General features: G+C 41.1%; 1 protein-coding gene across 3 annotated transcripts in view; it reads left to right on the plus strand.

The window, feature by feature from the left end:
- Positions 1 to 605: 605 nt before the first annotated feature.
- tpst1 (tyrosylprotein sulfotransferase 1) overlaps positions 606 to 22135 on the plus strand; it is a 47856-nt gene continuing 26326 nt past the window's right edge. For 2 of the 3 annotated variants that reach the window (XM_039784113.1, XM_039784130.1), the window contains exons 1-2: positions 606 to 827; positions 13773 to 14807. In XM_039784113.1, coding sequence (XP_039640047.1) covers positions 13951 to 14807 — 857 coding nt within the window. In that variant the 5' untranslated portion in view covers positions 606 to 827; positions 13773 to 13950. Of the gene's footprint in view, positions 828 to 12937; positions 13073 to 13772; positions 14808 to 22135 lie in introns of all 3 variants that reach the window. The other variant, XM_039784121.1, reaches the window with a different exon arrangement.

Below are 22135 nucleotides of genomic sequence, written 5' to 3' on the forward strand. Positions count from 1 at the left end.
GAAATAACACCTAAGGCTAACCTCAGACATGCAAAACTCAACTCACATAGCTACAGCCAGTGCAGTATGTAGGCCAAATGGTATGCGTGGCAAGAGGGAGGCTCTTGGTGTCCAAAACATTTACTGTAGGCTAATTGTGAGAGCCAACACAACAATCATGCAAGTTAAACAAGATGAATCATCAGAAATATTTGGAAGCCATGTAAATTCACACCAGGAAGCAAACAGGGCCACATTCACCCCTTACTTACTAGTGTCGGTACATATATAGGCCTACTGGTAAAAGCAAGCAATGATATCCTCTGGATATCCTCAGTCACTTTTCTAAAATAAATGTTTTGGTGTGAAATAGCTATAGATGCATGGACTTTGAGTTGACATTTATTATAATATTACTGTTATAATTTAAAATATTTTAAAATAAATATTTACAAAGTGATTCATTAAGTTTAATTTATCATTGCCTTGTTGCTGAACCTGAAATACAAGTCAATATAAATGTACTGTGCTTTTAAATCTAATGTAGTTCCGCCCTACATCGTATGACCAATCAGCAGCTCTGACACACAACTCCTCCGAATTTTAGACAAATCACAGCTCGTCTTTCGACACCAGAAGAGCAGTCCAGTTGTAGCAGTCTGGTTGGTAACACCTCCAGTCTACCAGCGCCACAAGCCGCCGTGCGACTGACACGGTGTGATCTACACAGAAAATGCCCGGAAAGTGACTCTAGAGGAAGGCAGGACTGTTGGCACATTGGCACTGGATTCCGTGGAGGTTTTCTGACCGACAGACCCGAGTCTCCTGCGCAGTATCCACAGCATTAGGTAGGTTTTTTTGCGCGCTGTGGTGTTGTTGCAATGTCCCTCTCCTTCCCTTTAGCTCAGGAGCTGCGACAATTAAACGCACATTTTTGTCTGGGGGGGTTTTGAATAACCGTAATACGTCGTTTTCTTAGCTTTATGGTAGATACGTCTCCTAGTAATTGCGGGTTATACAATTGCTAGTGTTTGGCATGTTAGCTATCAATATTAATACAAAATGACCACGGCTGATAATCCCATAAAATCGCATAACGTTACAAATTAAGCCCATACATGCATACGTTTAGCCGGGGACGTATGTTGACAGATAGCGCCGTTACGTGCCGCGCTCAGGGTCCTGTATCGCGCTGAACTGTCTTGGTTATCGACAAACGTAGTTAGGTTACACACCTTAAAGATCAGCGAAGACATTTTACAAATGTTAACAGGCAACTCTTTCACACGACATACGGCTGGGCCACCAGGCAGTACATTTCACTTTAAATGAACTTAGAACATGTCCACGGTGCTATTGTTCCTGTCATTTCTGTCCAAAATAGACCGTGCTGTGCTGGGTGCGGTAAAAAGCAATCAAAATCTAAACTTCAGATTAGTGGTTTAGGTACGTAGCCTACGTCAAATTAATCATCAGACCATAACATAAACACAACCGGACTTTGTATAAACTACAATAGGCCTATATTCTCCTTTTGCTAATGTACTACACATCTTTTAAAGTTCAGAGTTTGGTTTGAGGTTAGTAGGCTATAACATTAATATGTTGCAAATGTTTGGGGAATGTATGTATGTATGTATGTATGTATGTATGTATGTATGTATGTACCGTATGTACCGTATGTATGTATGTATGTATGTACCGTATGTATGTACCGTATGTATGTGGGTCTGAGTGCAGCAAGGGTTGGAAAAAATGACCCTGCTCAGTTAATCACATTGGTCAAGCCATGCAAAGTATCCTGCATCATAGTTCTTTTCTTGCCTCCTGTCAGACGCCTACCAAATCTCGCACTTTATCCTGTTGTGGACCAAGGAGATGTGGTCTCACATTGAACTTTCCATCATTTTCAGACAGCATTGTTGTTTACCACTGAGTGAAATGATTATCACCAGTGATAGCTTCATATTCCCCTCCATTTGTTATTAAAAATATGTCATACTAGCAAGAAAATATAGGAACCACTTGGCTCATCTGTCAGTGAAATTGTTCAATGGATTTAAAAAAAACAAAACTAAAAGATACAATTGTAGCCTACAGGCTTACAATGATGAACAGTTATAAAAATTTTTTTGTAACAGTCCTAGTAAAGCTGAAAGAGCAGTTTCCAGTGGCCAGCGTGAAGGGCATAGACTACCAGTGTCTTGGTAGCCAGGAACACATATGCTGTATGCAGGTGGTCTGGGGGTGGGGGAGGGAACTCAAGTCCAGTTGAATTCAGTGCGTTTCTCGGTGCTGGCTGCTCTCAGTGGGTCGGCTTCCACAGCTGCAGAGCTGGATCAGTTGGACTCAAGTTCACTTATACTCTCATTTCCTTGTCTGAAAAGAACACCCACTGCTGCATTACAATTATTACATTCAGTCAAACAGCTGTCTGACCGCTGAGCCCAGCCAGGGTTTCAAGGGCCTGTTTTATGAAGTTCCTCAAAAGAGCGCTTGCTGCTCAAGGACTTACTGAGGTGGGGGCCCACATTCATCAAACCCCTCAGAATAATAGTGCTCATGGCTGGAGACTTCAGTAGATCTGCTGCACTGTTTGTTTTCACTGTGATACACTTGATCGATAGATCCCAGTTTGTTGACGGACTGTGAGTGAGGACAAATCCTTCAACTGTGCTCCTGTAGTTGTCTGCGGCTTCAAAGTTTTCAGCTGACACGTCACAGTATTTTTGGTTCTTTACAGCCTTTCATAGCGTTCGCCATTTCCGTGAGTTAAAGCTACCAAGCACTAGAGAAGTAGCATTATATCACATTGAAGGCAGAAACAAGAAAACAAGGGTGTTCATGAGAAGTGTCCATGAACAGTTGAGCGCTGAGCCAACAATTTTGGTGACCACCCACACATTGATCAGGTTTTCCTGGTGTCTTGCTGTATCTCAGTGAGAAATGAATGGACCTATTATTATGTGTCTTTTAGTGTAGATGTAGTATAACTGCATGCAAGCAAAGTTTGGGATGACTTAAAATTGCAGACGTGGTCTAATTCCTATCCAAATATTCAATGACATACAATTGATAATGAACTGACCTACCAGTAAATGCTTTCATCACTTTAAACAAGTAATAAAAGGTTAATAGATTATCAGCATTGTAATCATTTAATTTCCTGTTGATGCACTAATCAAATAATGGCTTATTAGTTTCACTACTAACGTTCAGAACTTCTGGCAAATTTGGGATTTGCTCTGCAAGTCCGTCTGGCCAAGAGCCCATTCAAGCCCATTTCCAATTTTTCCAAATCGAGGCACCAATCGCAACCGTTGAGGCGGGCTTTACACGATGACTATAGCGCAGCGACGGCGAGCAGCTTCTTGTTTAAATTCAACATGACGGCCACCTCAAACACAGCAACCCGTCGATGCCGCTGTTGGTGCTACGTCACCTGGATTGTTGGTCTGATTGGTTGAAGGACTATCCAATTGCGCCCAGAGGCATTTGAGCGGCGTCCGTTGGTGACGCCCCTTTTGGAAATGGGCTGTGAATGAAGCTTGCCCAGACCCACTCTCAGTTACAACTGAGAAGGGTCTGGTGTCAACCAGGCTAGTTCAGCAGGCTAGTTTCCTGGAAAGGGAAAGCATTGCCAAGACGATGAACTTTGAAACACGGTGAAACATTGCAGAAACCTCAAAACATGACATGTAAAACTCTGAGTCTGGCCTTTCACAATGAATAATTGATTAGTTGATTGATAGAAAATGATCAACTGTTTTGGGAATTGATTAATTAATGCCATTTTCAAAACAACTCTGGTTCCAGCTCCTCTAAATGATGATTTGCAGCTTTTCTGTTTTATGTCATTGTAAATGTAATATTTTTGAGATGATGGACTGTTGGTTGTAGACATTGTAATCCCCTCTAAGAACTATTTTGTGACAGTTTAATAGAACAAATAATTAATTGCAAAAATAATTGACAGATGAATCTGTCATAAAAGTAGGGCTGGGCAATATATCAATTTATCCTGTTTTTAAAGGCTGCATTACAGTAAATTGATGTTTCTGAACTTACCAGACTGTTCTAGCTGTTTTATTATTTGCCTTTACCCACTTAGACATTATATCCACATTGCTGATGAGTATTTGTCAAAAATCTCATTGTGTAAATATTTTATGAAAGCACCAATAGTCAACCCTACAGTATCGATATTGAGGTGTTTGGTCCAAAATATCGTGATATTTGATTTTCTCCATATCTCCCAGCTCTACATGAAAATAATCATTGATTGCAGCTACATTTGGATAAAACACAAACACAAATGGCTGCCATTTACTTTTTAAATTTTACAGTAATAAAAAAAATACAACTTAATATCCAAATGTATAAAAGAGCAGTGCAGCATGGAGGAGGGGATTTGACTAGTCACTGGATAATTACGTAGCTGGACTACCTGGGCCGATCCATATTAGCTTACTGCAGATATATTGGTATGGGTGTATATGTTGGCCGATAAGTAACAAGAAATTAGGTTTGAGGTGATTTAGAAACCGCATCAAGTTTACATTTATGTTTGATCACCAACGTGAACTTACAGTATCTTGGCCACAATTCCTTTATAAAAAAAAAAAAAAGGGATCTGAATGAAGATTGCTACTACTGCTCACCTTTCTTTCTCACACCTTCACCTCTGGTCTCTCAGATACAGGGGAGTGCGTGCATGTGGCTATTGAAGGAGACATGGGATGGGAGTCGTGTCTTGTGAGGCAGAGATGTGAAATAGTTTGGCTGTGGAACCGCCTGGTTCCAGTTGCGAATAAAAAAATAATTTTTTCAAACTTTTTTTTTTAATTTTTTTTTTTTTTTTTTTTTTTTTTTTTTTTTTTTTTTTTTTTTAAAAATTACAGACAAAACTACTAAAGACCCATAGGGGTCAGTGGAATAAGACAATGCTCAGAAACTATGTCCAAATCAAAGAAGATTACTACACAGAACCTTTTTTATAAATTAAATGTGCTGGGAGGCCAGAAGTCCTTATGTGCTAAGTTAAGAACTGGTACCTTACCACTGACAATTTGGTAGGCAGATAAAGGTATGAAGAGAATGTTTTTTTTTTTTTTTTTTGTGATCTTGGTGTTATTGAGGATGAATTTCATTTTGTGTTCCATTGCCCCATGAACGGTGAAGTGAGGAATCAACAATAACATCTTTGACAGGAGCAAACCGATGATGTTCGTTGTGATGGACTACCTATCTCGAGCAAGTTTCATGTCCCAGAAAGTTGATAGTCATAGCAAAGTGAAATGAGAGAAATCACTGCCTCCCTGGACAGCTGGAAATCACAATTTACTTTAAGATTTTAGAACAATCAGCAGTGAAGTAGGTAGGATTTGTTGTCAATACTGTCTGCTAAAAATATGCAAAACGTTAGTTGGGTGCTGGAAGAATCCGAATAAAAACGCCAGTCGTCTCCAGAGCAACACTCCTACACGGACAACCCTGGCAGCCCGGATTGTGTCTCACTGCCTTACAAATTCTATTCATACTAGTTGACTAAAGGCTGCCCACTCAGTACACAGACACCCCTCCCCCCATAACACATGTACACACTCTTAGTCATTGGTAGATTTACTCCACCGTGTTTCTTAAGCCAGTCGCTTTACTGATTAGTGATGGGTCAGTGTTTATAACCCCTGCATTGTGATAGTGCGTATACATCTGCTGCACTGCCAAGGAAAAGTTGATTTACCTGAGTGTTGCATTGCTTTAACAAGGGATATTGAAGCAAACATATTCCAAAGCATGCATGCAATTGTTGTTTGAAATGCTGTGGTTTAAAGTGTGACCACTTCCTGTGTGAACTGCATGTGTACTCCAGTGAGATGTTGTAAATGTATTGTCAGTGAGTAGTTTTTAGAGTGGGGGAGTGACTGTTTACCCAATTCACGATTAGAGGAAGCAGGATGGTTCTACAGAGGCAGTATAATGACACATTGCACATCTGCAACCATGTAAGGTCAACAACATCTCAAGCAGAAATGCTTCAGTCTACTGGACATTCACATTCAGATCACATCAGATCCCAGATCCACCATCAGCATACAAATGGGTTTCAAATGAAAAGACAAAACATCAAGTTTCTTATCGCATAGCGCATATTTTTCCTCATATCGTGCAGCCCTAGTCTGCAGCCATCACATGAATCTTCAAATGACCATGTCGTCCCTACAGTATATTGTGTCCTTGTGTCAAAGTATTCCCACTCAATATTGTGTAATATGTGCCAAAGACAGGGATACATATCAAAATTGTGTTGTCTAGTGTATTTCCTCAGTCTTAAGGTGTATGCTCCTTAAAGAAATTGGTAGGAAACAATCTATATACAGTATGTGGTTAGTTCAGTCTTTGTAGGTTTCAGCTATTCTTCAGGTTTGTCCATAGTTCAATGGGCCAGCAGCCTGTTAAGACAGTTGCCCATGAGATGGTAGTGCATTATCAGCCTAGCATAACGGAGAGGCTCTTGTCAGAGGCAGAACTGGAAACACTGCAGCTAATGGTTTTTGCGAATGCTGACCTTTGAACTGAGCTCAGAAACCCACTGCCGTTCCTTCTTTTTCAAATGGAATTGCCTGTCATTTGATATCAGAGTTCAGTATAAGTCATGTTCACCCACATTTATGAGCGAAGATGAAAATAACCTTTGTCACATTTTGCGTTTTTTATTTAGATAATTTGCAGCCTGTTATATAGAAAAGGGGTTTCCTTTTTTTTCCTTTTTCATGCATCAGAGCAGGGCAGTTTGTTTAGTCCCTTACAAACAAGGTAATCTCAGGCTGTTTGCTAATCACAATAAAGCGACTACTGCCTGTGTTATTCAAACTCTTAATCTTCATCCCTTCCTCATCCTTTGCACGTGATTTCATGAGTGTGATATTTTATGTAGAAACAGGGGCACAGGCATAACATTCAAAACGCCTCATTCATTTGGTCCAAACATGTAGGCCGACTATGAATATAATGCAACTCAAATAAGACAAATTTTTTTGTCTTATTTGAGTTGCAGGCTCTGTGATTAAACAAACGTTAAAGGAGATGAATCTTGCCAAGGGGCTTGGGTTTTTATTTTTTTTTTTTCTGTCAGATTGTCTCAGTTTTAATTGCGCACCATCCATTATGAACACACAGACCAGGTCCCTTCAGGTCATAAACATTGTGACAGGTGCGTAAGCAAATGAAATCCCCTGAGAACTCAAGATTGACTCAAGGTTTGTACAAATAATGGGGGATGAGGACGGCTGTGTTTGCCCTTATCTGCAGTTTATTTGCTCTATAATCCCTGCACATAATGCTGGGATGCAGAGGAACAGTAGCCATGCATTAGGAAGCAGGCGGGCGACACCGTTGGATTAGTTTGCACACGGTGAATCATGACTTGGACAACTGGAATGATTGTCTCTTGGCTGAAGAGAGAGACATCGCTCCTTCCTGTCATACAGTCTAGCTGGAGGTTAAATGGGTTAGTTCATGGAATGTGATTTATGGCAGAGCCTGAGGGGCAGAGGTTGTGGTCAGGGTAATGGCCGCAGTCCTGCTGGTTGCTCCTGCAGTTGTGTGGACGTTTAGGAATGTACCAGATCACCGATCTGATTGGAAACTTAATAAAGGATGGGTCATTTGTCAGTAAGAGGATGCCAGTTGGAGACCAGGGCTGCACAAATATGGCCTTCTGTTTCTCTGTAACATTGTATTTTAGGTTATTATATTCAAAACTATGTTCTATGTTAGCTCCTGGATATTGGTAACATGCTGTATGTTGAGTTTTTGAAAGCTTATGCCAATGCAGTTTTTGCTGTTTTTGGATTGAAGCTACTGATGCTTTTACTGGTACTTTTTGGTGATAGTATTTTAACAATCACAGATAGTCAGTCAGTGTTCCTTCCATTCTCATGCCTTTAGTGGTAGCAGGTAAAAATATCATTTGAACTAGAACAACTGCACTGAAACCTCCTGGAACATCAGTCTCAGTCCTTTTCCAGGAGAAAGTGTAAACAAGGACACAGTGTCATTGATGCAAAGCACCAGAAAGCAGGCCAATCCAGTATCATCTGTTATGCGGAGCTGCAGCAGCAGTTCCAAACCTGCTGATTTTCAACTGCAATTCCAATCCCATCTGCACCACCTTTAGGCAAGGAAAAGAACACCAGGCGCAGCTAAAGATGCTGCCACTGATGATGTGCGCCATCTACAGCCAAAGAAAAGTTTGATACTCCCCCCTACTACTCTTACCTGCTCAACATTACCTACCTTTCTTTTATTTTGCCTTCTTTCCTGACATACCAAGAGTAGCACTGCGGTAGACCAGCCCTGCTTGTATGACAACATACAAGCAGCTCAACTGTACCCCTAATAGACCTTTTTTCACGGCAGACATGTTGACATGTCATAGTAGGAGAAGCACAGATGTATTCAAAACCATTAATGATGGCTGCATTCCACTTAGGAGAGGCCCTGGTATTGTGCATACTGACTCACTGAAATAGCTTACTGGGACACTTGATGGAACTGAGCCATTGTTAAGGTTATCAATTTCAGCTGTGCTTTTCCTACTATGACAAGTCAACATGTCTGCTGTGAAAAAGGTCCATAGTGATGCATCGTGAATCGGTTAAAAATCAATTTAAATGTGTGAAGATTACAACTGGTTAAGATAAAAACTTGCAATTTTCAAACAGCCTAGGGCATGACGCTAGCTAACATTACACAGCAGATAACGCTAGTCTGCCGTTAGCTAGTAACGTTAGCTGGCTTAAACACGGTTAAAATGCTGACAGCTAAACAGTGTAAAGGGTGACTGTATTCCTCTGGAAATGATTCCATCACCGGGACAGTCTGCAGCTGAAGACACAGAGGAGACTTTGAGACAGCATGGACACTCCCGCTGACCGATAAACAACAGTGACTTTATGTTGTGTTTGGGTCCGGCTCCGTAAGGTTGTGTTCAATGTTGTTGTAAAATACCCTTCTGCCATCTTGTGTTTCTTCTTTTTTTCATTTAACTGCAAATGACTGGTGAGAAAAGTTGTTATAAGTTATTGTTATTACATTTGAAATGTTTGGCCTTGGCAATAAACAGCAATTCTTTTATTCATGATAAAATACAATTTCAGTTGCACTTCTGATCTGCTGTTTTGCACAGTTTATATAAATAAATGAAGATTTTTCAGTCATTTCATATTATATATTTCATATTGTGAAAAAATCATGATTTGTATTGAATCGTGAGTAGAGTGTATTGTTACATCCCTAACTCCTAATGTAGAATTTGATTATATCTATAATTGCTAATGTCATGGTTCCAACAGGCCTCATTAGGAAGAAGAAAGTTCTAAAAATAGTGAGCGGAGTTATTTAATGAGCCTGATTATGTTGTAAAATGTGAGGGTTTGGTTTATTTTGAATCCCTCCAATCTTCCATAAGAGGTGACCGAGGCAACACACAGTGTTATGATAGACTGCTCACAACAGCTGATTTTCTCCTGCCTATGCCAGACATTCATCGACATCGACTAATCATTGGAACATTTAATCGAAGAAACATTTTAACCTGGCTGGCATTCTTATGAAGCAATTTATTTCCGAGTTGAAATTATTGAGAAGTGAGAGGAAACTTTGTGTAATGCTGGTTTCCTGCTGTTATGTTTTTTTCCTTATCGTTATCACAGACCTCCCACACCAGGCCTTCATTGGGTGGAGAGTCGCCCTCGTTATTAAGTGTTGATGTGGTTTGGTTTCACCATTGCTCCATGGAGAGCAGCCTCAGCCTCCACTGCCTCCCATAACAGATCAATGGAAAAAAAAAATACCCTGCAAGGAGGATACAATATCAGTAACCGGAGAGAAGAGCCTCAATTAATTTAACACAAACACATTTCAGTCTCGGTGCAAGATGTAACACGACACTGCTCAGAACAGTTTATCAGTCAGACATTCATAGTGCTTCCCCTTTTAAGAGATTCCATCTCAAATCTTTATTAACATTTTATTCTTTTCCTTTTTGTATTTTAAAAAAAGTATATAAATTATGCTATGCAGAATTTAAGACAAAAATACACCAAATAACCCTGATGTCTGTTGTTCTGGATGTTCCTCTTTTTTCCACAATACTTGTTCTAACTAGCATATAGACAATGTGATGTCATGTTTAGATATTTGCAGCTGTGCTGCTACAAGTTAAATCAGATGTATTTCCAGGTACTTTTAGTTTGTCCCCAGCTTTAATAGTACAGACCTTTTTTATTTAGGCCTGCAAATGATCGATTAATCAATATGGATACATGTAATTTAGGATATATGTAATTTAATGTTTGTGTTTATGAAGATTGAATAATTCAGAAATAATCACTTTTCCCCTTTTATGTATTTTATTTAAAGCACATATTACTTGTTTTATAAGAAGAGTGCTGTCCTGTGATGACACCAGTGACTCATCTGTTGTTATCTTTATCCCCATCCATGTATTGGTTTCTAACCTTTCATTGCTTTCTTTTCACTATCGCTTACACACATGCTTTGCTTCCTTTCATTTCCTGCAAAACTCTTCCTGTTCTGTTCACTATTATAGATGATCATAGTTTCAGTTAGTTTACTAGGTTTTTGGTTGCTTGGCTGTCTGTATCATTCTGTGCAGCTGCTGTTTTGGTAAGGTCTTCCTAGAAAAAATAAAGTTACATTTCAGTGAAACTTACCTGAATTAGCCTCCCAGATTGATTGGATCTAACCGCAAAAGTGAATCCGAAGATGGACTTTCCTTTTTAAGGGCAGTTGCAGCAGCCTTGTGGAGACGGCAGGCCCCTTATTGTACTCCCACTAATAGACTAAAGGTGTTGGCAGCCTGGCATGCTTTGTGACTTCCCCTCCCTTTAACACTGAATCACCAAGGAGAAGACACAGAGATGTGAGAGTGCGTGGGTGGGCTCATAGAAAAGACAAAGCCCGACGACTGGAAAATAAAGAACTAAACATTGTCAGGTGCTGCACTGTAAGAACCTTTTCTACAAACCCCAGTCACAGTGCAGAGGTAACATCGGAAACCTTTATCTGCAGCTTGATCTTGCATGAGCTTCCTTTCACAAGGAGGCTAATGCAAGGAATTGGCTGTAATGTTTTGTTGTGAAATGCTCCTCGCTCGTGTAACTACGAGTTACCGGTTGAGGATGTTTGCTTAAAATCAACAACAGCCACTTGGCTCATTAGGTACGATTAACCCACTGAGAAGAAGTTGGCAACCTGGTGTCAGAGGACAAACCGATGGAAGAGTGATGCATTGGTCTTCCCGTGGTCTGTCCCTGCCTATGTTAACAGATTCAAATACAGTACACAATAGGTGTAGTCTTTTTTTTTTTTACCACGTGCGGAAATGCGAGGTTGATTCAACCCAACTGGCAGTGGTAGGGGGAAACACTGCTTTAAATGTAGCCAATTTCATCCAACAAATATTCAGGGATTCTCCAAGCATTTATTCTCCTTGAGTAGCATTTAGATCACGGAATTCTAACATTGGCTAGCCATAATAGAGATGATGATGGATGTAATAGCTTTGTGATTTAGTTAATCCTCTTTTTGAATTTCTGTGGTACCATTACCATCCAAACCTGCAGGCTTCATATATTTTGAGAATTAGTCAGCAATGTCTTCTTCATTTCTAGTTGTCATACTCCTGTCTTCACGTTTTGTGCTTTACCCAGTGTGTGGTTCTGTCATGGCTGGGCACAGATGGAAATTGTTGATTTCTTCCTTCGTCAGCAGTCGGCGTTGCCTGCCAAACATGTACTTTGAAAAGCATTTCAACATAGCTGTATGTGAAGACCTTATGATCTCCATTTCACATACTCCTAGGGCATTACATGCCATTTAGCAGTTAAGTCTTTGCTGGGAAGGTACAAAATCCCTAATTAAAACATTGCGAGTTAAAAAAAAGATTACAGTGTCTTGCGTCATTCTGTTGTGCTCTGCCTCGACGAAAATGCATCCAAGCAGTCCTTCAAATACCATGAGAGGAGGAGGAGGGGGGGAGGGGGGTGTGCTGCACTGGGTTCATTGCTCTGCTGTGATGAACAGCAGCCTGTCACATAGTGATGCCAGAGTCCCTGCTCTGTGGCACTGCTGCAGAACAATGCTGACAGAGCCTGCTAACCATCATGCTCATGATGACGTGGAACATGTGTAAACAGACAGCAGAGTATATAAAGTGACTGGATTTGGAGGCTAAAACATTTTATTACTAGACCATATAAGTGAAGCTATACTTTATTAGCTATCAGGCCTAGTTATTAAAATATGTCCTGTGCGTTTTGAGCTATCCTGTTTAGAGAAGGCAAGGCAAGGCAGCTTTATTTATATAGCACATTTCAGCAACAGGCCAATTCAAAGTGCTTTACATAAAACATGAAAGAGCAGGAACCTAATCCAAGTAACGTAACTTGATTACTCTCCGTTACTTTTGGATTACCTCAAAACCAAATATGCAAATAAAGACCAGAGAAAAGAAATGCTGTATCAATAAGATGACTTTTATTCAAACTTAGGGCCAGATGTATAAACGATGTGGACACACACACCTGTTTTTATAAAGAAAGATGCAGTGAGAATGTGTGCACCTCACGCATACTTCAGACCAGGCGTACAAACAGTTCTCTAGAGCAAGCTGATGATAAGGAGGAGATTAAATAATCTTCCAGTAAAACATTGTTGTTTAGGTTCTTTGCCAATTTCACTGATAGTGTTGTTATTTAGCAATTTCACGGATGCAAACTTTGCATTTCAGCGAAAATTGCGGTTTTGAATTAAAAATAGGTCACTTCCAACATTGATTTTGTTCCACACTGAATGCGGTTTGTAAGTGAGGCACTCCTGTGCACTGAACTGCTGTTTTTTTCCCCTCGGCCTTCCCTCCCTCCTCCCCCAGCCAGGCCGTTTGTTCAGGAGGGTGACTGTGGCTGCAGGGCCGGAACAGAGAAAACCCTTTAACAAATAAGCTGTAGTAAGCCTGCAGCTTTTACTTCCCAACGCCAGAGGAAAAGCTGTCAGCCAGCCCACTGCGGTGTGTAGAATTTATGTGCGGCAAGTGTGTGTGTGCGTTTGTGTGTTTGTTGTGTGCAAGTACACATTTCCCTATGTACAGAATGAGTTTGTGTGCATGCCTGTGTCAGAATTAGAGGCTGAGAGCTAAATGTCACAGATGACGTATGTGCTACCTGAGAATCAAAGCCAGAGTGATGTCTAGCAAGATTAAACATAGAGCTATCCTCGGTTAAATGCATAGATTTGTGGTTCTAAGTTCCTGGTGTTTTGTCAGCAGAAATTCTGTCATTAATCTTTCAGTGGGCTAACTCCATAAAACGTCTGGAGACAGAGTTCATTTGTTTTATTTTCTGGTGGCAACTCCATTGTCATAACTGTGTTTGAAGCAGTTCTGTGTCAATTTTGTGATTCAAGACACTCTGCATAGTAAAACTGCACAGTAATGTTGGCCTTAGATCAAAAAGCCTGTCAAATAAAGAGAATGTGGGGATCACTCTCCTTGACAATTATTATTATTTTTTTTCTGTAGATTTATTCTGAGATGCGTTCATGCAATAATGACAGTGGAGTGCCCCTGACATCTGTCACATGAGTTAATTTAAAATCTACGAAATGAAATGGTACTTTTGATTAGGTTTTGTTAACTTTGCTTGAGGAGTGTTGCCCTAGTGCATAATAAGAACTAACAACTGTTTTTTGTGTTTTGTGCCACAATCCAGGCCTCATGGAGCTGGGGACTCAACGCCTGTTGTGCACCAGGGAGCTCGATCCATGCTCGGGTCCCAGCAAACAACCATAAAGGGTGGGAACTTGATTACCCTTCAGTTCCATTTTCCCATCCCTCCCCTTAAATTGCCCCTGTGGTGATATTGTACTCTCCCGCCTGTGGCCCGCAACATGATTGGCAAGTTGAAACAGAACTTGCTGTTGGCCTGTCTGGTCATCAGCTCGGTCACAGTCTTCTACCTGGGCCGCCATGCCATGGAGTGCCACCATCGCATCGAAGAGCGCAGCCAGCCGGGCGGTATCCTGTCTTTGTCAGCGCTGGGAGGCAGCATGCGGACCACCTTACGGACAGGTCAGAATCTCAGCACACCTTTTGTTTACAACAAGGACATGCCGCTCATCTTCATCGGTGGAGTGCCCCGCAGTGGGACCACGCTAATGCGAGCCATGCTGGACGCCCACCCTGAGGTGCGCTGTGGCGAAGAAACTCGCGTCATCCCTCGTATCCTGGCCATGAAGCAGATGTGGAGTCGCTCGGGCCGGGAGAAGATGCGCCTGGACGAGGCCGGTGTGACCGATGAGGTGCTGGACGCCGCCATGCAGGCCTTCCTGCTGGAAATTATTGTAAAACATGGAGAGCCCGCCAACTTTCTCTGCAACAAGGACCCTTTTGCTTTGAAGTCGCTTTCCTACCTGGCCAAGATCTTTCCCCATGCCAAGTTTGTACTCATGATTCGTGATGGCCGGGCTTCAGTCCACTCCATGATCTCACGGAAGGTGACCATCGCCGGCTTTGACCTGGGCAGCTACCGGGACTGCCTGACCAAGTGGAATCGGGCCATAGAGACCATGTACACTCAGTGCCTGGAGGCAGCGGACAAATGCCTACCTATGCACTACGAACAGTTGGTCCTTCATCCTGAGAAATGGATGAAGACACTGCTGAAATTCCTTGACGTTCCTTGGAATGATGCCGTCCTCCACCATGAGGAGCTCATCGGGAAAGCTGGAGGAGTGTCCCTCTCCAAGTAAGTAATGTTGACCGCTCCTAGAACATGTTCTTTTTATCTTTCCCTCGCCCCAAAACCCAAGCCCTGACGTCTTATGTGCTCATACTGTGATGGTAATAGTTGCAGCAAGGATGCGAATGGACCTTCGGACCGTGTCTTGTGTTTTGGCGATGTTGGGTGACCTCACTTCTTGTTGACGTTTGAAGTATTGTCAAACAAAACGGAGGCTAGCTCGCCCCTCCCTCCTCCTCATCCTATCCCCCCCCCCCTTCCACACACAACATACACGTTGACGCAGTTTTTTTTACAGTGTGTTCAGGGGACAGGCAGCTTGCGGATAGTTAGGAGAAGTTTGCTGTATGTGACAAAAAATGTTGTAGCCCAAAACGAATTAGACTAAATACAAATATGGTAGCAAAAGATAATACCACAGCAGTCATACTTTTGAATATAGGTTGAAAATGCAAATTCAGCTGGAAAAGTTTTGGAAAAGTCATGGAATTTTTTTTTATTAACACCGTATATTAATATGTGATTTAATAAATGTATTTCACGTCGTCGTAACCTCAACGTTCTGTTCGGGGCGTGATACTACGAATCCCACTACCACATAAATCATCATTCATTTTATTGTTAAACGTCTGAGGGTAAATTTTAACACAGATTTTTATTCTTATTGTATAATGTTGACTGACATTTTCAGGAATACATAGTCATGGAAATTTGCTGAAAAGTATTGGTTAAAATGCGTATGAACCCTGCATCAGTGGCCCTGTTTAATGAGATGGAATCTGTAGACTGATTTGGTCGAGTTTAGTTGAACTTTAACGTTTCATTGTTTACACTGTAATTGTAGCCACACAGTAAAACATCAGTCTGGCTATTGTCACTGTGTCTTCTTTGATCTCCCTTGTTTGTAGCTCTGGGAGAGACTTGTCCATGTTGTTAAACCAGCACTCTTTAATTTTAGAGTAATTACAACATAGGCCCTTGCAATGCCTTTTCAAGCCTAGATTTTCTCTTTTAAGCTGTTCCCACCAACTGAAAATGAATATCTCCATTGTCTTCTTGTTGTTCTTGTTGTTTGTTGTATTATGGTTAAGTGCACTACCTTGTAAAGTGGGGGTAAACAGCCCTTTGTCTTTACCACTGTATGTTTAAACTAAGCTTGGAGCTTCGAGGCCATTTAAGTACTTCCAACACTCTGAAGTAGTTACTACCAGTGATGACACACTGAATCAGCATCCATCACTGTGTCATGCTGTGATTCATTTTCAGTTCTTTTTTTATCCGAGGTTCCTTGACATTTTGGACACTTAACCTGTTTGGAATGCAGTGTCAGGAAGCCAATGGATTCATGTTGATGCTGATAATGAGCAGCAGAGGCTTCATTTTTACTAGATGCTTTCTCTACAGCTGCAGATTTATTAAATAGCTCATTGCCAACATAATGGTGGTTCGATAAATATTTGCTATTGTAAGAAGTTGTGATTCATGCCACATGCTCCACAGGGTAAGCTGGGCCTGCCATTCTCCGTGCAAAGAAATGAGCTTGGTCATGCCCCTGTCTATTTAGCTTTTAACTACTTGGCCTGAAGGGGAGACTAAGTATGGATCTGTTATTACCCCTGGAGAAAAATCACATGTAGGCTAGTTGGTGGGGCTGTACAGAATGTAATATTTTTTTTACATTCAAAGCTTCTATTGAGGGTTTTCAATGAAGCTTTGTATGTCTGTTGTCATTTTTGACATTGTGACATCATCACTAGGGCTGCATGCTATGAGGAAATATTCGATATGCGATAACGTTAAATATTGCGATATCAATATGATTTTAGATAAATGGATATTAAAGCAACACCAAAGATTATTTAGTACCTTTTCTAAAATGTTTCCAAAATCGTTTCAGTGGTTCATCAACTCATCAACGGTAATGGACAATTCCGCTTCCAACGTGTAGGGGGACCGAAGAGGAAAAGTGCTTTGGTGTTGCTTTAAAGTGTACTCGGTTCTGCTAAAATACAACAAATTGCTTGTTGAATTTAAAAGAAATGAAAGGCAATCATTTCCAACATTCTTTTATTGAACAAATATTAAAGGCACCACTAAAAAAAGAATGACCATTTCTTTTTAAAGTGCAGTTTTCTACTGATATTTTCTTTCAACTAACACAAAAAATGTCTTTTGTGAAATGTCGCAGCCTTTCGCAATATGTATATTGCGCCAGTTGATATTGCGATGACGATTTAACAAAACAAAAGCAATATTGTGCAGCCCTAATCATCACACTGGAACAAACCCTGAATTTGGTGATATAAATGTAATTTGTGGTGCTGTTAGATTGCTGCTTGACTGCCTTGTTAATATAGGTGCGCGCCTCCCTTTGTGTGTGGCAAGCAGGAGAGCAAACTATTTTTTGACCGCAGTGAAAATCTAATAAGTTAGATTTAAAGGAATATTTCACCATTGGAAAGATGAATATATATTTAAATTGGGTCACTTATGTAGTAGAAATGTGAAATTCTTTTAGAAATTGGTGGCTTCTAGGCTGAGAAAAGCCAGAAAATGTGTTTTAGCTCATGTGGATGAAAGGCACCAAATCCCAGAATGCACTTGCTTCGCTGCTTTAGCGTCTACTCCCAAGCCACGCCTACCCTTTACAGACAGACAGTGAGGCGATCAACTCAACAAGTGTGTTTTATTGTCATTTCAACAATATACATGAAAAAACTTTTCACCATGGCTCAAGTGGTGTTACACATTAAAATATATACTTTTTTGCCACAGCTGATACATTATCCGGACTTCTTTCAGCGGATTGATAGCTCCAGAGTGAACAGAACTGTGTCCATGGCAACGCTCTGCTATGCATGGCAACGGTGTGTTATCCTTAGCAGCGGTTTATTACCAAGCCATGTAATAAAAGAAGGCTAACACATAGCTACTAGCATTAGCTCTTGGTGGGCTGTGGTATAAACATCGAGTATAAACACAGCCGTAAATTTGCGTGGGATGTAGCTAGAATGGTCGGCATTTTACAGTCCCAAACTCCACCAGCAGTTAGTTGGATACAAATCACCCCATTTCTGCAACAGGCAGTGCGTGTTAACACATCCCACCTCCACTAGTAGTCTTACCCGGTGACAGAGCAGCAGGCTAAATTGTCCACAGCAATATTTCCACAACAACAAAAACACAGCAGTCTCTGAACTCGCATTGGGAGTTTCGTTAAAGTTGGATGTAGTCCAGTTTGTTTAATGAGCGGACACTTGCAAGAAGGATTGGTGAACAGGTGGCCGGCTAGCGTTAGCTTTCCACCGGCACACTCGTTCAACGCTCCCCGCTGATGAGGTCCGTTTACCGGCCAGAGGCATCGAGCACCACCGCTGGTCTCCATGCAGGCGAAGCTCGCGTAGTGTGTGGAGTATTGCGTCTGTAATAAAGTGTCCTGCATATTCTCCGATGTGTACCAATGTATCCCGGTGGTACACGTGTGCGGTAGTTTGAATGCACATAATTGTTGTTCTAAAATTTCCGCCGGGATGAACAGTTTCTGCTCCTGCTGAGAAGCTAGGCGAGGATTCAAGATGACTGACACTCGTTTTTTCCTCGGCAATCTCCGGAAAAAGCCGACAGTCCAACCCCCTATGGGCTATGCAGAAGTGGCTCCTAATACAGGCTGTAGTCTTTTGCCTCTGGGCAAAAAAGCCTGAGATGACGCAAGAATCGTCATTTTGCGTCATCTGAGGCTTTTTTCCAGACCCACAATACAGAGATCTCCCCTCTCAGGGGGACATGAGGGAGGGAAGCACGGTACTACCGGGTTTCTACTGATACAAAGCTTAATGCTAAATCGGTGAAGTTTCCCTTTTAAGTTAGACATGTTGTGAATTTTGGCAATGATTACATCTATCTTTTGAATAAATTTGACTGTACAATGCTATGGAGTTATTGGAAATGTTTGGATTACATGAGTCGGAAACAATCCTACGCAGACACCACTGGAATCTAATTCTACAAATGGTGTAATACTTATAATTTCAGTGTAGCCTGCCTAATGTAATCTTTATCTGCAAATGTGCAGAAATATTGGGTTAACCATGATTGAACAGACAGAAAAAAATTAAATGTAGAACTTGAATCTCAACGTTATGAATGAAACTTCGAACTATTCGGTGCAGCCGTAGTACGTAGCAGTGTGGCAAGTCATGTATATCACTTTCTCTTTAATATCAGTTCCCACAGGCCTTAAAGGTCCCATGACCTGCTGCTTTTTGGATGCTTTTATATAGACCTTAGTGGTCCCCTAATACTGTATCTGAAGTCTCTTTTATATAGGCCTTAGTGGTCCCCTAATACTGTATCTGAAGTCTCTTCCCAAAATTTTCAGAATTACAGCCACTAGAGCCAGTCCCACAATGAGCTTTCCTTAGTATGTGCCATTTCTGTGTCTGTAGCTATTGAGGAGGAGAGGGGGTGCAAGGTGGATGGTGGGGGTGTGGCCTTGACCAACTGCCACTTTGCTTGTTTTCAAGCCATGATGCCTCTCTCTTTCTCATGGGTGGGCCAAATTCTCTGGGCGGGCAAAGCAGAGAAAGGGGAGGTAACCTTGCTCCTTATGACCTCATAAGGAGAAGATTCCAGATTGGCCCATCTGAGCTTTCATTTTCTCAAAGGCAGAGCAGGATACCCAGGGCTCGGTTTACACCTATCACCATTTCTAGCCACTGGGGGACCATAGGCAGGCTGGGGGGAACTCCTATTAATGTTAAAAAACCTCATAAAGTGAAATTTTCATGCCATGGGACCTTTAAAACTAAGCATGCACCTCTGGCCTTGAAATATATCCTTCCCATGTTTTCACAAAGCCTACAGACTTTCCATCATTACATTTTCTTTTGGAAATGAAACGTCCTACGACTGTGCACAGCAAGGAACCCAGTCATTAGTGAACACATGAGATTATGTCTGCACTACGGTACTGTAAGCAGGTTTTCCTAATGGCCCTGTCTGGTGTCAGAGTTGTTTTGGTTTCAGTGATTTGGGAGGTTGGCCTCTGGAAATCGTTGAGGAAACGCTGAAGGGGTGAAACCCCGTTCCTCTCCTCTGTCTATCCCCCCTCTGCTACCACCCTCTTCCTGCCACGTAGCACCAGAACACATATCCTCTTGAGTCATTTGGGCCGCGTTTTGTTATTGTCTTTAAATGAGAACACTCATGTTTTTTATTAAATGCCTTTTGCCTTTACTGCAGATTTTTAAGGACTCATCCCACTTCCTCTGTAGTAAAAAAGGGCGGGTAGATTTCCTTCCTTTGGTTGAAAATGTCTAATATGCTCCATATTTCATTTCACTTCCCTTTCTGAGTTCCATGACTTTGATTTGTTTGAATATGAGACAAAAACAATTTAAAGAACAAAGAGGCAGCAGGCTAGAGCAGGGGTCAGCAATTAAGTTCAGTCATAGGCCATGGCAGTGTTCAAAGGCACATTGTACAACTATATAATGATAATTAATTTCACAATAACATTGATTTATATATCTGTTTGTTCAAGGATTGTGTCCAAGAGCAGATGTCATTTTTACCATTAGTAAGTGAGGGCTAACAGTAGGGCTGCCCCAAACGATTATTTTTTTAAACGATTAATCTAGAGATTATTTTTTCAATTAGTCGACTAATCTAACGATAGTTTTCGATTAATCCAACGATTAATTTTTCAATTAGCGATTATTTTCCCATTGCTCAATTATTAACAATTTGCACAAAACAAATTTCAATAACGTTCAAATCTCTATTTATTAAAACTGTTTAACACTGCACTGTTGAAGTAAAATAAATTTTTAGTGCAATCTGAAGCCAGATACAAAAATAAAAACTTAAAGTAAACTGAGCAAAAAGAGTAGCCTGTTTGCTTTTTTTAACAGTAGTAGGTAAAATAATGAATAAGCTCTTGTTTAACATCCAAGCACTTTTCCCTTTTAATTTAACTTTAATTATTTGTATCTAAAGGCTGGTTAAGCACTGTATGGAGGAGAAGTTGGACAATTTTTTTGTGTCTCGTTCCAGTGATTGGTACATCTGAGTGGTGGTGTCGGATATGCGTGCCCATGTTAGATGTATTTCCACTCAAATACCCGACAACTGCTGAACAACGCCGACACACAGTCCTCGTCTTATCCCACACTCTCTCGCCTGTAGCCTACTACTGGAACTGACCCGAAGACCGACATATTCGAGGTGGGGGCGGCGCGAAACGAGAAGGCATGACACGGGAAGCTCCAGGCTGCAGCCATACAGTCTCGAAGTTTTCCCAAACTTGCGATCTTAAACAGGCCGGCGGGGAACTCTTGTGGGTCGCCACCACTCGCCATACTCGTCCTTTCGTGCTGCGATCTCTGACTCACTCACTGGACCGTCGAGCTGACAAAGAAAACTGCACGTAGGCAGTAGGGGTGGGGGAAACAATCGATACAGCATAGTATCGCAATACTTTCCGTGGCAATACAGTATCGATACACAGACGCCAAGTATCGATCTTTTATTATATATGTGTTGGTCAGTTTGTCTGCTTGACAATCTCATTTTGCAGCAATAAAATTGAAGTGAGATGAACAAACTGAGAAATGTATCTTTTTAGATAAAACAGATGTTGACAAAGTTTTCTTTTGGGGACATAATTTGAAATTGGGAAAAATTTGAAGTTGGAAAAAAGGTAATAAATTGCAATATATCGCAGAATATTGAAATATCTTTAAAATCGCAATAATATTGTATCGTGACACAAGTATCGTGATGATATCGTATTGTGAGGCCTCTGGGGATTCCCACCCCTAGTAGGCAGAGGAGCTCTGCTAGCTTCAGAGCTAAGGCGGGGCTACAGTTTAGGTGTCCCTAGAACCTGCGTATCTAACCGTAGTTCCACATTACATTAGTTCCGCATTACATAAATTAATTTGCACGCAAGTTTTATTTATTTTTAGTGACGCGTCGACGCAAATTATTTTTGTCGATGCGTTTACGTAGTCGATGATGTCGACGAATCGTCCCAGCCCTAGCTAACAGAGTTACAGAAGCCTATGTTTGTACTCATTTTGCAAAAATACTCATATACTTTGAGACAAGCGATGTAAATGCTTATCCACACACAATAAACAGTGGTTTTCTCTGTTTTATATCATTATAAACTGAATATCTTGATCAGTTGCTTCTGTTTATGTGGGGGCTTTGATTGTAATAAGATGTTTGTAGGTAATATTTTTGGAATAATATATTTTAAGGAAATTGTTTTTGGTAGATTTGTAACACTTCAAATGCAATCCGTAAAAGGGAAAACTTCCATTTTCATC

The sequence above is a fragment of the Perca fluviatilis genome, chromosome 2, assembly GCF_010015445.1.
Source record: "Perca fluviatilis chromosome 2, GENO_Pfluv_1.0, whole genome shotgun sequence".
Lineage (NCBI taxonomy): Eukaryota > Metazoa > Chordata > Actinopteri > Perciformes > Percidae > Perca > Perca fluviatilis.